A 14,825-nucleotide genomic window follows, 5' to 3' on the forward strand; every position below is an offset into this window, starting at 1 on the left:
ATTATCTAGGGCTGCTGCAAATGCTGTCCAGGTTCTATGAAACCCTGAAAGCAAATTATGACAGCAAGGTGCTTTCCCCAAGCCCTTCTGTTCAAGAGCACATACTTACACCAATCAAAATTTCCACTGATTGAAACTGAAAGAAGAGCATAAAACAGTTAACTACCTCTGCCCCGGGTTGACACCCAAGGCAATAATCCAAACTGGAGTTCTTAACCTTTACATCCTTTGAACCCATGCCACCCACTGAGCTAGTAGAGTTCTCACTACTCACCAGCAGAGGGACCCTTAGCTCCTCTGTAACATAGGGTGGCATGAAGTCTGATAATGATAGAGGACTCAGCCATGTCTTCCAAATTTTTTCAGAAGAAAATATTTAAGTGCTTCAAAAGATGAAGAAAAATGAGTTGTAGAGGTCAAAGATAATTGTATGAAAGTTAAGTATTAGGATACTTTAAAATATTTCATGGGGTGGGGGTGGGGGTGGAAGAGTACAAGGAGGATAAAAGGTGATGGGGGGAAAAGAAAATAAAATAATTAAAAGTTTTTTTTTAAAAAAAAACACATATCATCAATAGGGCCCAACTTGTTTGACATTTTAAATGACTCCAATTATTGAAACTAACGTAAGTAACTGAAAAGTCAGCTCTCTGCAAGAAATTACGAAGTGGGGCAATTGAGCTCTAATAGCTTTTGGTGTAGGGAGAAAAAAAAGTCTGTAGATGAGAGAACAAGATGCCAAGAATAAGCATAAACCAACCATCATATCTGCAAACAGCTAGCCTTGAGAAAAGATAGAAATCCTTGTATTTATTTGGAAAGGAGGTTTTGTTCAAATTGTTTCAAAAGACTATGACAATGCAAGAGTCTTTTGCCTTCAAATAAAGTACAAGTTCTGTTACTATCTTATCTTTTTTATTCACTCGTGTATTTTTCTTGATGATTAGAGAGAGTCTGGGAATTGTTCCCATTTCTTTGGTGGGCGAGGTATAGAAGAATCTCATTGCTTCCCTTAGGTTTTTTTTTTTTTTCTTTTTAAATATATTTTTATTGATTTCAGAGAGGAAGAGGAAGAGAAACATCAATGATGAGACTCATTCATTGGCTGCCTCCTGCACGCTCCCTACTGGGGACCAAGGCAACCCAGGCATGTGCCCTTGACGGGAATTGAACCAGGGACCCTTCAGTCCAAAGGCCCACGCTCTATCCACTGAGCCAAACCGGCTAGGGCTCCCCTTAGTTTTGACTATGGGAAGAATCTGCAATGGAGACAATGATCACTGGTTACCCGTGTGCTAAGTCTAGTACTGCTCTACTCAAGTAACTAATCCTTCTCTTCTCCCAAATGGTAGTCATCCCTCTTCTGGAAATCTTCTCAACTAGCTTTATCTTCTATTGACAGCCTACTTTCTTCTAGGCTCTTGTGAGAAGCGGTTTGTAGTAGTTATCCAAATAGAAATGTAAGGCTGAGATGTATTCATGTCACAAAACTGTATCTGTGCATGATCTGGACTGTGCAAAATAAGCTTGGATATGGATAATTCGAACAGGTTATATAAAAAAAAAACTTTAAAGTTCTCCTCGGTTATTTATTTCCTATATTTCCCCCACTCCCCACCTCCAAATTGTATGGAGATATTTCATAGCTTTTCGCACTATGAAAAGCTGATTCCAGCGGCTGGAAAATTGCCCTAGTTCCTCCCCCTGCGAGCTACCTTCCTCCATTCTTTTGGCCACTCGGCTCTACCGTGGAATTGCCTTCCAACTTGCGTGGAACGGGGACCTTTTGGATCCCAGCATTGGAAGGAGGCTCAAGTGGAACGTCTCCCGCCCTCCCGCCACCGAGCGAGTCCACCAGAGGCCACCCAGCCCCCGGCCACCCGGCTCGCCCCGCCCCCTCTTTTCCCGCCCGGACCCCGCGCCTCCGGAAGGGGGCGTGGCCCCGCAGGAAGTTCTCGCGTGACGGAGCGGCAGGTATTTCCGGCTCCGGTATCATGGCAGACTCCAGCCCGGAGTCCGGCGCGAAGAGGCAGCAGTTCGGGAGCCGGTTGCTGAGCGACCCGGCGCGGGTCTTCCACCACAATGCCTGGTAACCGCCCTGCCCCGCGTGCGGCCGGCGGCCGGCCCTCGGCCCCTCGCCCTGGGCGCCCCGCCGAGCCCCTGGCCGCAGCCTCGGGTCCCGCTGCCTTCCTGGCGCTCTGCTCCCCGGGGAGGGGCGTTCCGAGGCCGGCGACTCAGCCTGTCCGCAGCTGGGACGCGAGGCCCCTGAGCGGCTGTTTGATTCTCCCAGGGACAATGTGGAGTGGTCGGCAGAGCAGGCCGCGGCGGCGCAGAGGAAAGTCCAGGAGAACAGCACCCAGCGGGTTTGCCCGGAGAAGCAAGGTGCGCCCCGGGGGCTCTCAGTGGATCCCACCGCCCAGCGACCTGCTGGGCGCGCCCTCCGGGAGGCCAGAGACCCGAGGTTGCCGAGAGCCTTTTGTTCCACTGGGCTCGGGGGTAGAGCAGGAGATGTGCAAGGATGGAGATGGGGTACCCCGGTCAAGTCATGTTAGGGCATAGAGGGTGTTTTGTTTTTTTGTTTTTTTTTTGGTTGGGTTTTTTTTGGGGCGGGGGGGTTGATACTATTTTCTAGTGCTTACGTTTTTAATTATGTTGACTAGACCAGTATATATGGCTGGCCTCTGGCAATCGCCACACGGTTGTTTTATTTAGAGGATGTATTTTCCGCATGATTACACTTTGCCTGAGGAAATGTTACCACTGAAGCTAGCAAGTGGTTGGGTTCTAAATGTTGGAAGAGGGGACTAATGACTGATGAATTATGTGTCTTGTCTTTGTGTACTGGCTGTGAGGCTTTGGGGCTCCTGCCAGGGAAACGGAATGGAGATAAGTCTGGCCAAAGAAAAAGAGACTGCTTCCGGAGAGGGGGATGATTTCACTGCAAAATATTCCTAGACACTAAAACTCTGTGTTGGGCCTGTGTCCTAAGAGATGATTGAGGGTAGGACTAGCAGTTGGAGAGTAGTTCCCATTGAAAGAGAATTAGATGATCCCAGTTACAAAATATTTACCTTGCATAGTTTGACAGAGCAAGTTAAAGGTGAAAGAGAATTTGAAAATCATGTGATCCAATAACCTCTTTTTACAATTAAAGAAACTTGGACCCCAGGACATTAAGTGCTTTACCCAGAGGTGAGCAGTTGGTAGTAGCAGTGATGGAACTAAAACCCGACTTCTTAGATTTTTATTCTACTACACTATTCAAGGTCCTGTATTGGCAATGAGCAGAAAACTGAAATCTAGAGCAACCTTGATCACCTTCAGCAAAGCTTGATCACCTCCAAGCTTTCTTTTACAGTCCACACTTCTTTAGTATATATATCCTGTCCTCTGTCGTCAAAACTCTTACTCAGCTGAAGACATTTTTTCCGTGTCAACATTCTCTGTTTTCCTCTTACCTTCTTCCCATTTTTAGTATCCACACTCTAAAGAACCACAGACAAAGGAACATATTTAAAGAAGAGCTGCCTGTATCAAAACCATTGAGTTCACATGGGGAACAAACGGAAGAACCTGGGATATTTAGCTTGTAAAAGAAGATCTAGAGGGGGAAATGACTGCCCTCAAACACGAAAGAGTTGTTTTGTATGGTCCTGAGAAATGGTGGGACCTTTTGGCCAGAAGTTATTAGACAGATTTTTTTTGAACATTAGAATTTTCTGATAGCCGAGAGCCGTCCAGAGATGTGGGAGAAGAATTGAAAGGTAGTAAGTGCCTAGGCAGAAGTTGTATTCCATAGAAGGGCAAGACATGGAGGGAATTCACGTATGATAGGTCTAGCACTAAATGATCTCCATCTCTGAGACTATGGCTCTAATTGAGGATACTTTCAGTATAAAATGATAATTGATGAAGCAAGGTGACAATTGACAGTAAATACAAATAAAATGTTGAGAAATGGTTCTTAAAATCTTTTCTTAAACATTTACAGTTGATTATGAGACTAATGCCCACAAATATTGGAATGACTTCTACAAAATCCATGAAAATGGATTTTTCAAGGACAGGCATTGGCTTTTCACTGAATTCCCAGAGCTGGCACCTATTCAGAACCAAAATCACTTGATGGATTTGCTGTCAGAGAATAAGAGGAGCAAAGTGCCTGAATGTAGGAGCAATGCGGATGGACCCGGTTTAATAACAGAAGAACAGCACAAGTGCTCTTCAAACAGCCTTGGGCATAAAACACAGGCTCTTCCTGTGGAAGAGAAGGTAACTCAGAAACTCAGTCACTTGGAAATCTCTGCTGATGAGTTTCCTGGATCCTCAGCCACCTACCGAATACTCGAGGTAACCTTTCTTTATTGTCCTGGTAGTAGGTTAGAAAAGTTGTAATGTTGTACACATGGTCAGCATAGAGAGGCTGACCACAAAGTGACATCTGTCTGCAGAAGACTTGACCCTTATGTTGGCCAGGAATCACCTCCATTAAAAAAAATTTTTTTCCCCTCATTGATTTCAGGGAAAGGAAGGTAGAGGGAGAGAGAGATAGAAACACCAATGAGAGAGAAACATCCATGGGCTGCCTCCTACGTGTCCCCTACTGGGGATCGAGCCCACAACCAGGGCATGTGTCCTGACTGGGAATTGAATGAACAACCTCCTGGTACATGAGCTGATGCTCAACCACTGAGCCACACTGGCCAGGCTCACCTCCATTTTTTAACTGAAATGCCCTAAATGTAGACCAAGATATTTGGTGTTTGTGGCAAACAAAGATAGATCACCTGAGGTACTACCTGGGACATCATATTGCATCTGAAAGTTGTAGGTTGTATTGCACCTGCCATCTGGAAGAGTCCCAGGTCCCAAGACAACTTATATTAATGGTATTGCAGAGGCCAGGGTAGACCTGGAAAAGTGTCTAGGTCAGTGCTGTAATGTAAATTCACAAATGATGACTACATACTCCACTGGAAGCTGGTTAGCCTTGAGATTGAGTCCTGTGGCATGACCTTGTACCTCTTACCCTTCCCAAGCAGAATGGGGCTTCTGGCTCGCTCACTCTCCCTCCCTCCTTCCCTCATAGTTTTTTGAAGATGTGTTGAAATGGTGTATGTAAAATAGTTAAGAATAGTGTCTGGCACATAGTAAGCCCTTAGTAAATGGTCACTGTTTTTATTATTGCCACACCTAGTACTGCATTTAAGGACATTGTAATCATGGTTCTCTTTTCATTAAATTTTCCCAGTTTATTAGAAATGTTTTTCTGTGATATAGTAGAGCTCAATATGAAAATAATTCATCTACAGGACCATTCACTAGAATTCAAAAAGTAAAAGCAGCTCTGACCGGTTTGGCTCAGTGGATAGAGCGTCGGCCTGCGGACTCAAGGGTCCCAGGTTTGGTTCCGGTCAAGGGCATGTACCTTGGTTGCGGGCGCATCCCCAGTGGGGAGCGTGCAGGAGGCAGCTGATCGATGTTTCTCTCTCATCGATGTTTCTAGCTCTCTATCCCTCTCCTTTCCTCTCTGTAAAAAATCAATAAAATATATTTAAAAAGAAAAAAAAAGTAAAAGCAACCCTGTTAACAATAAATGAATTTTTTTTAAAGTAAAAGCAACCCGTACCTTTTTTTTCTAGACCCTTCGGCTATTAAAAGCCCATGCTACTTCTGTACGTGTTCCTGAGGTCAAGGTCAGGGAATGTCATAGTACTGTTTAGCTCTGGTCACTACATCATCCCTAACACAAGTGGGCAAGATTATCTATTGTTGATTATTTATCTAGCTTCGGTAATTAATTTGGAAAGTTCTGTGATTAATAATTCATTTCTCTCTGCAGGTTGGTTGTGGTGTGGGAAACACAGTCTTTCCAATTTTACAAACCAACAAGTAAGTATGTTGTAAAGTTTATGACAGCTAATAGGAGGAAAGTGAGGGGTTGTTTATCAAAAGTTTTAAATCAAATATAACTGGTTATTGGGAGCCATAGGTTACAGGAGATTTGCATTTCTACATTATCCAATTATAGACTCTTTTTTTTTTTTTTTTTTTAATATATTTTATTGATTTTTTACAGAGAGGAAGGGAGAGAGACAGAGAGTTAGAAACATCGATGAGAGAGAAACATCGACCAGCTGCCTCCTGCACATCTCCCACTGGGGATGTGCCCGCAACCCAGGTACATGCCCTTGACCGGAATCGAACCTGGGACCCCTCAGTCCGCAGGCCGACGCTCTATCCACTGAGCCAAACCGGTTTCAGCGAATTATAGACTCTTTGACTTAATCCGATTTATATGTTAACCTTTGTCATCAAGGAAATCAGTGAGATTTAAACCTTTTACATTGTTAATATATGGTACTTTTATAGTTTAACCCTGTTACTCAGAAAAGAGGATAGACATAGTCCAGTTTGTAATGTAATTCTTCTGCTGTTTTTTTCCTGCCCATTTCAGTGACCCAAGACTCTTCGTTTACTGTTGTGATTTTTCTTCCACAGCTATACAACTGGTCAAGGTAAGTGCAGTGGCTCCTTTCAGTAATTTGCACTGATTAAAGGGAAAGGGTCTTCTAAAAATCATGGTTTCTAGCTATTTCCTTATTGTACTGTGGTCTAAAAGTCAAAGATTTACTGAAATAGCCTGGAGGAGAGGAATGGGTCAAACAAATACAGAGTCTGCCACTTGCCAGCTGTGTAACTTTGGGCAGCTCTTATGACCTCTCCAAACTCATTTTTTAAGGATTGAAATGAGATGATTGTTCAGCCAAAGTTCTTTGTGTTACAAGTCGCAGAAACATGTAGACAAACTCAACCAGTACAGTGAAATGTCATAGAACCCAAGAGCGTCAAGTGTAGCCAGGACTGAAACTCAGCCCTGAGGAGGTGTCCGATATCAAGGCAAGTTGGCTGGCCAGTGATACCTTGCCGCCCCTTCCATCACTACACCTCCCTCGAGTTCATAGTGTCCTATCTCTCATTGCCCAGTGCTCACTTACCTTTTTCAAATTAGTTTTCTCTTTGCAGACCAGCTTTCTGTAGTAGGTTTTCCCTGGTTTTGCACATGGCCCCGACATGCTTGCTCCTCCCAGTTCCTTACAAGTCCGCCCTGTTCAGGTATTCTCAGAACCTCACCAGAATGACTGTCCCTGTACCAAAGACTCCGGTCTTGGTTAACCCAGCCCAGCTGGTAATCTCTTTTGCTAGCCGGTTTGGCTCAGTGGATAGAGCGTTGGCCTGCGGACTGAAGGGTCCCAGGCTCGATTCTGATCAAGGGCGCATACCTCGGTTGTAGGCTTGATCCCCAACCAGGAGGCAACCAATCGATGTGTCTCTTTCACATTGCTGTTTCTCTCTGTGTGTCTCCCCCCTTCCCTTCCACCCAAAAAATCAATGGAAAAATATCGTTGAGTGAGGATTAACAACAACAAAAAAAGGAATGTGTGCTTTAATGATTAGAGCTCTATTCCTCAGAAGGAAGTAACTGCAGTTACACTTAAAGCAAGATTAGCTTACCTTGAGGCTCTGTGAACATTTTCTAACCCATGTGTTGTCTCTCTCCTCCAATTACCTGCAGACAAATTCAGCATATGATGCAGCAAGGTGTTTTGCCTTTGTTCATGATTTGTGTGATGAAGATCAGAGTTACCCGATTCCCAGGGATAGTCTTGATATTATCATCCTTATATTTGTTCTTTCAGCGATTGTTCCAGACAAGTAAGTAGTATAAAAAAAAGCAAAGCTTTAGTCATGGACCTTGATATCACAGTTGGGCCCTAAATAAAAAAAATGTTCTGACAGACAGAAAGAAGCCTCTCCATCTGAAGTGATAGAAGCATCTCAACCGTTTTCCTGAATTTGTCTTGAAGTCCAACTTTTGTTTCAGCCTCTAAAACTGCTTATTGACTTCATTGGTGGATTCTTCTTTTCATTTTTATGGTATAATATCCCCAAAGAATGGGGGGACATCTTTAATGGGTATTTGGAGAAATTTCATATTGATTATCTCATAGCACGCTGTTTCAACATCTCATTATTGGCCTTTTCAAATGAACCAAGGCTTTTATTTTTCCTCTCTCTTTTTTTTATTGATTTTAAAGAGAGGGGAAAGGAGAGAGAGAGAAACGTTGCTTTATTCCACTCATTGCTTTATACACTCATTGGTTGCTTCTTGGATGTGCCCTGACCGGGGATTGAACCCACAACCTTGGCATATTGGGATGTTGTGTTAACTAACCTAGCTACCCAGCCAGGGCATAAACCAAGCTTATTAACAGCACAGAATGTACAGTGAAGCCTAACTCAGCTATTCTCTGATACTTGAGTTCTGTGGAAAACAAGTATAGTAGAATTTCATAAAATCAATTTAGGTAAAAGACAATTGTTGTACCCTAAAAGATACCGTTAAAGCCTCATAGAATAGACATCTTGTCTTCCTAGTAAAATACCGTCTCAAGGAAGCAGTGTTGGTTGGAGACCCGGGGGAGTGATTGATTTTCTCCAGCCCATGTTTCCTCTAGAATAGCATTGAGTCATCTGACCTGACAGGGATATTGTGAGTGTGCAGTAAAGGTCGATGCAGAACAGCCCAAAGTGCCTGGCATGGCTCAAAACATTAGTAACTGCAGACGTTTAAATGCTACACCTTTAAAAAACTTACATGGACTGAAACGCACCATTAAAGTTAAAAACAAGTTATTCAGTAGTTAAATAAACTTTCAGATTTTTTTTGTAAGTTTGTAGTGTTTATACTTCTGAAGTTAGAAAAGCAGAATCTTGTACCACGCCTCAATATGAAAAGTGCAGTAGGAAATATGAAGTACTTTGCTCACTTACTCATTTGCATACTGACTGTCACCATGTAAATTCTAAGTTCTTGAGGTTCAGTCTTTACTTAACAAATGGAAAGATCTGCATTCAAACAGTTTGAGCCTAGAGGGGAAAGGACGATGAGTTCACTAGCAGTCCCATAGCGGGTGGTGGGAGCACAGGGCTGGGAAGGCTTCCTCAGGAGGCAATCCCAGGAGGAGAAGGAAGTGAGCCAGACAGAGTGTGTCACTTTTCCTATGGTGGAGCCCTAAGACAGAAGGAGGTTATCCTCAGTTATTAGCAGGCCCCAGAAGGCACATGAGAAGTTTGGATGTGTGCTCCCGTTCTAAGTAAAGCAAGGGCAGAGGATCTAAGACTTCAGGGTTAGGAAGTCCACGGTCTTTTTAGAATATGCAGCAAGGAAAAGGAATCTTGCCCAACCTGGTTGAGTGTCCACTTATGAACTACGAGGTCACGGTTCCATTCCCTGTCAGGGCACATGCCCGGGTTGTGGGCTCCATCCCCAGTAGGAAGCGTGCAGGAAGCAACCTATTGATGATTCTCTTTCATCAATGATGTTTCTATCCCTCCCTTCCTCTCTGAAATTTATAAAAAATATTTTTAGAAAAATGAAAGGGAACCTTATCCTTAAAGAGGCCTGATCTTCATTCCCTGTACCCCACAGGATGCAGAAGGCTATCACTAGGCTGAGCAGGCTTTTGAAGCCTGGAGGGATGATGCTTCTGCGAGATTATGGCCGCTATGACATGGCTCAACTTCGGTTTAAAAAAGGTATTTTGCTACTATAATCAAAACAATAGTTTTGCCATCAGAATAGACATACAAGTCACTGGGACAGAATAGACACTAGAATTATAGCTTCATATGTAAAACCACTACATACATGACAAGGATGGTCTGTTTTTGAAGGCTTGTATAATCTAGGTATTAGGGAGGTCTTTTTAACCAAAGCAGCTACTTTTAAAAGAGCTATTTTTAGAAAAAGACATTTGATTACATAAACAATTTTAAATGTGATGGCAAATGATGTCATTAAAAAGTTAAAAGACAAGTATTTTTGGTGCATAAAACAGATAAAGACTTAATATCTGTGCGCTTCAAGGGACTCTTGGCAAATCAATAAGGAAAAGATCAGTGACCCACCCAAAAAGCAGGGAAGGAATATTTTAGAGTTGGTTCAGAGAAGAACATATTCAAATGGCCAAAAACAAAATTTCAAGGGAATAAAAGAAACAATGAGATACCAGTTCTTAAACCTATTATTGGCCAGTTCAAAGAGATGTTTCTCCACTAGTGGTAAAACATAAATTGTTATGGCCTTTTATTTATTTATTTTTTATTGATTTCAGAAAGGAAGGGAAAGAGAGAGAGACGGAAATGTCAATGATAAGAGAGAGTCATTGATCGGCAGCCTCCTGCACACCTCCTACTGGGGTTCGAGCCTGAAACCCTGGCATGTGCCCTGCCTGACCGGCAATCCAGGCAATGACCTCCTGGTTCATTGGTCGATGCTCAACCACTGAGGCACACTGGCTACTCTGTTATGGCCTTATAAAAAGCTACCCTATATTATCTATTCAATCCAACAGTCCTTTTGGGAATTTTTCAAGAACCAGCCATAATATATACATAAGCAATATCTTGGAAACAAAGTGAGTGCCTCTATAGGGGCATGCTGCTGGTCTTGGGAAGAGGTGCTCCATTTTATTTCCAAGTGAGAAGAGCAGTACGCAGATGAGTATTTCAGACTTGAGCCCACATGTAACAGTAGCTGGGGAGAGATACGTAGGTAAGTAAAGCAAGTAAGATTATGTTGACATTCAAAAGGTGAAGGATTACACACCAGGGTGTTAAATTGATGTACAGTCAGGAGTTAGCAGCAGAAGGGAGAGCATGTCTAACATAAAAAGAGTATGTGTTATATATATGAATATGTGTGTAGACACATGGAGAGACATGCAAAATTACACCAAAATGGCATTGGTGGCTTAGACTTAATGGTATCCTTAAACTTAGCGATATTGTTTGATATTTATTTATTTTATTTTTCTTCCCTCCTCCCCCCCCCCTTTTTAAAATATATTTTATTGATTTTTCACAGAGAGGAAGGGAAAGGGATAGAGAGCTAGAAACATCGATGAGAGAGAAACATCGATCAGCTGCCTCCTGCGCACCCCCCACTGGGGATGTGCCCTTGACCGGAATCGAACCCGGGACCCCTCAGTCCGCAGGCCGACGCTCCATCCACTGAGCCAAACTGGCCAGGGCACCCCCCCCCCCCTTTTTTTTTTTAACAAAGAGTAGATGGTATTTATTTAATCGGGGAAAAGGCAAAAACACAACCTGTCTGAGCAGGAAACAGAACTGTAGAACCGGGGAGCTGAGAGTCACATGTATAAGTTACGTAGCCTGCAGTTTGATTATTCCCTTTGGCTGTTCTTCTCCAAAGCACCATTCCTTTGTAGGAGAAAAATTGCAGATCCCTGCCTGCAAAGTACCAAGTATAAGCAAGGAAGAATTCTGTTCTCTGCCCAGGAAGATGATGTGTGGTGTGCATTTGATTGACAATGAAATTTAAGGAAGTGCTTTAAAGTTTCTCTGATTTTTGCCACATTGCTCTGCAGGTCAGTGTCTATCTGAAAATTTCTATGTGAGAGGTGATGGCACCAGAGTTTACTTCTTCACACAAGGTATGGAAACAACACTCATCTTTATGTCAGTACTTCCAAAGTATATTAAGTGTTCCTCGGTGGACTTCCAGAAGTAGGGTCATCTGGCCCTCCTACCTTTTACAACCTTTTCCTATCCTTTCCCGTCCCTCACAGCCAACCTGAACTGCTCACTGTTCTCCAGATAGGCTCAGCTTGTACGTCTTCAGTCCTCCGCCTTGTTCTTCTGCTATCTGCCCTTCCTCTCTGTCACATTGTTCAAAACGGGGAAACTAGCCCATTTTGCAAGACTCCAGGGCAGCTGTTTCACCCTCTAATCTGGGTTGTGCCTGAGATGCACCTTAGTTAGGGGAACTCACCATTCACTGGGTTCCAGATATCACCTTGAACTGCTCTCCCCTGCTGCTTGCCCAGCTGCAGTTTCTTTCTCCACCAGTGCCTTAAGAACACTCCATTGCTGGGACCTTTGTCAGATCACATATTTTTCTGAGCCTCTGGTTAAAGTGGTAGAACCTCTCTTCTTAAAAAACAAACAAAAAAAGGACTTTCACAGACATATAGGTAAATCTTTACATGTAATTTTAAGGTACTCATAGAGCCCTTCTTGAAAACGCCTCCCTATCAGCTGACTCTTAGAGAAGCTCTCCCTTCGGGTTCCATAATACATAAACATCTATTTTCCAAACTAGATGAACTGGACACACTTTTCACGACTGCTGGACTGGAAAAGGTTCAGAACCTGGTGGATCGCCGATTGCAAGTGAACCGAGGGAAACAGCTGACAATGTACCGAGTTTGGATTCAGTGCAAATATCGCAAACCTCTTCTGGCCAACACTGGCTCCTGACAGGATGGGGGCTCCTTGGCTTTTTAACAGAATATTCACAACTGGTGTCTTGTTGATGTTGGACAGTGCAAGGAATCAAACAAACTTGAGCCTTGGACCTACGAAAAAGTTACTTTTATCAAGATTCAAACAATCACGCTTTCTATTTGTGAAGCCCTTTAATGTATACTTTCCTCCAGCTTTTTCTTACTTTGAGATCTCAAAAAATCTTTCTTGCCATTTTATAGTATCTTAATAACTGAAGTATTCATGGAAATTGGGAATTTTAAAGACATCAAATTATTTCCACGTGCAAGTATCATGTATGATAAAGTGCCATTTGACTGTATGTTTCATTAAGTTATTTGAAATGCAAATACCTGGTTCCAAGGTGTTTTAAGCACTTTTCCCTTCTCTAAGTAACCTGTGTCCAAAAATTAAAAGGATCTTCATTTTTAGCAAAATTGCCTTATTTTTTATTGTGTCCTTAAATGTTTGACACAAAAGGAATTGAGAGAACTTTATTTGAGCCACTTCCCTTCTGAATGTGATCATCATCAGTGTTACCTTTTTTTATGTTCTGCTTATTTTCAGTTATTATTTTTACATGTTTTTCTCTTGTGGTCTATAAGTTATATTTTTTTAAAATATGTTTTTATTGATTTCAAAGAGAGGAAGGGAGAGGGAGGGAGATAGATAGAAACATCAATGATGAGAGAGAATTATCAGCTGCTTCCTGCATGCTTCCTACTGTGAATTGAGCCCGCAACCTGGGCATGTGACCCCACCGGGAGTCGAACTGTGATCTCCTGGTTCATAGGTTGATGCTCAACCACTAAGCAACACCAGGTTGCAATACCAATACCTTTGGTATTCTTTTTTTTTTTTTTTTTTTTTTTTTATCTTCACCCTAGAATATTTTTCCATTAATATTTAGAGAGAGTGGAAGGAAGGGAGGGAGAGTGAGGCACACACACATGGATTGGTTGCCTCCCAAATGCATCCTGGATCGAACCTGCAACCCAATAAAGTGCCTGAACCCGCAACCCCTCTGTGCTCCAGCCAACACTCTAACCACTGAGAGAACACTGGCCAGGGCATTATATGTTCTTAATTTTACCAAATAAAAAATGTCAATTCCTCATTCCTACATTTTGGAGTTTTAAATTAAACTTAGATATTTTCATAATTGTTTTATTTTATATGTGAAAAGACAAGCAATTTTTAAAATAATTCCAAACATATGGAAAAGTATAGTACCAAGAATGTTACAAAAAGAGTCACTTTTTTCCTGAATCACTTTTAAGAGGATGTAATTCCTGTTGTAAGACATTCTCCTATATCACCAAATAAGTATCAGAAGTAGAAGTTTACATGGAAACACTTACCCACAGATAACCAAGTTTTCCCAATGGTCCCAATATGGCCTTTATCACTTTATTTTTTAAAAAGCCATTTTGTTGTACTTGGTAGTCATGTCTCAGACTCCTTCAAGCTTGTTTTTATAACCTTGACATTTGAAGATTATAGGCTATTTTGCAGACTGCCCCACAAATTGGATTTGTTGATACTTCATGATTTGGTTCAAGTTCTACCTTTTTGGCATGATTATCAGGTAATGCCGTGCTGCTCCCATTCCTTCCTATTAGGATACATGCTTTTTAATTACTCCATTGGTGATGCTAACCTTGATTATTTAATTGAGGTGGTGTCTGTGGGGATTCTTACCAATAAATTCTTACCAGAAAAATTACCAGTAAATATTTTGTAGGGGAATGTTTTGAGACTACAAATACCCACTCCTCACCAAACTTTATACCCTGGTTTCAGCATCTTGCTGTTTCTTGCCTGATTACTACTCTATGATGGTGGTCACATAGTGTTTTCTAACCCCGTTATTCCTATATTTATTGGTTGGTGTCTATAAGGAAGACTTTATTTTCTCATCCTTTTATTTAATATGGACTCATGGGTTTCTTTTTTATTCAATGATTGTATACTATCGTACTACCATATTTTTTTAAATATATGTTTTATTGATTTCAGAGAGGAAGAGAGATAAAACATCACTGATGAGAGAGAATCATTGAATGGCTGGCTGCCTCTTGCATGCCCCCACTGGGGATCCAGCCAGCAAACCCAGGCATGTGCCCTGACGAAGAATCGAACTGTGACCTCCTGGTTCATAGGTTGATACTCAACCACTGAGCCACGCCAGCCAGGCTACTATAATATTTTAATGTTCATATTGTCCTAGATTCGACCAGCAGGAGCTCCTTCAAGTGCTTCTGTAACCTTTTGATATGTCCCAGTTATTCTTTGAGCACTTCAAGCACAAGTTGTTCTAGGCTCATCTTGTACTTTTTCTGCCCCAGTCTGAATCAGCCATTTCCCCCAAGGAGTTATGTTTCTTTAGTGGAGAAAGGTATTTAGAAACCAAGCTAAGTGTGCTCATTGCTATTGTGGTGTTTTTGTTCCCAGGCCACCTAAGTGGGTGGAGC

At 42.2% G+C, this 14,825-nt stretch overlaps 1 protein-coding gene across 2 annotated transcripts; it reads left to right on the plus strand.

Annotated features, from left to right (window-relative positions):
- Positions 1-1,994: 1,994 nt before the first annotated feature.
- On the plus strand, positions 1,995-13,474 carry METTL2A (methyltransferase 2A, tRNA N3-cytidine). 2 transcript variants are annotated; one of them, XM_070393944.1, is made up of 9 exons: positions 1,995-2,089; positions 2,291-2,382; positions 3,992-4,350; positions 5,843-5,892; positions 6,458-6,518; positions 7,577-7,716; positions 9,494-9,600; positions 11,454-11,519; positions 12,188-13,474. In XM_070393944.1, exons 1-9 carry the CDS (start codon positions 1,995-1,997, stop codon positions 12,343-12,345), a joined length of 1,128 nt encoding a protein of 375 aa, XP_070250045.1. In that variant the 3' UTR covers positions 12,346-13,474. The 2 variants fall into 2 exon arrangements, with proteins under 2 accessions (XP_070250045.1, XP_070250046.1); XM_070393945.1 differs by lacking the exon at positions 2,291-2,382 and having other exon boundaries at positions 2,010-2,089.
- Positions 13,475-14,825: the final 1,351 nt, after the last annotated feature.

This window comes from Myotis yumanensis, unplaced genomic scaffold (assembly GCF_028538775.1).
Source record: "Myotis yumanensis isolate MYYU_CA2020_CCGP unplaced genomic scaffold, mMyoYum1.0.hap1 SCAF_16, whole genome shotgun sequence".
Classification (NCBI taxonomy): domain Eukaryota; kingdom Metazoa; phylum Chordata; class Mammalia; order Chiroptera; family Vespertilionidae; genus Myotis; species Myotis yumanensis.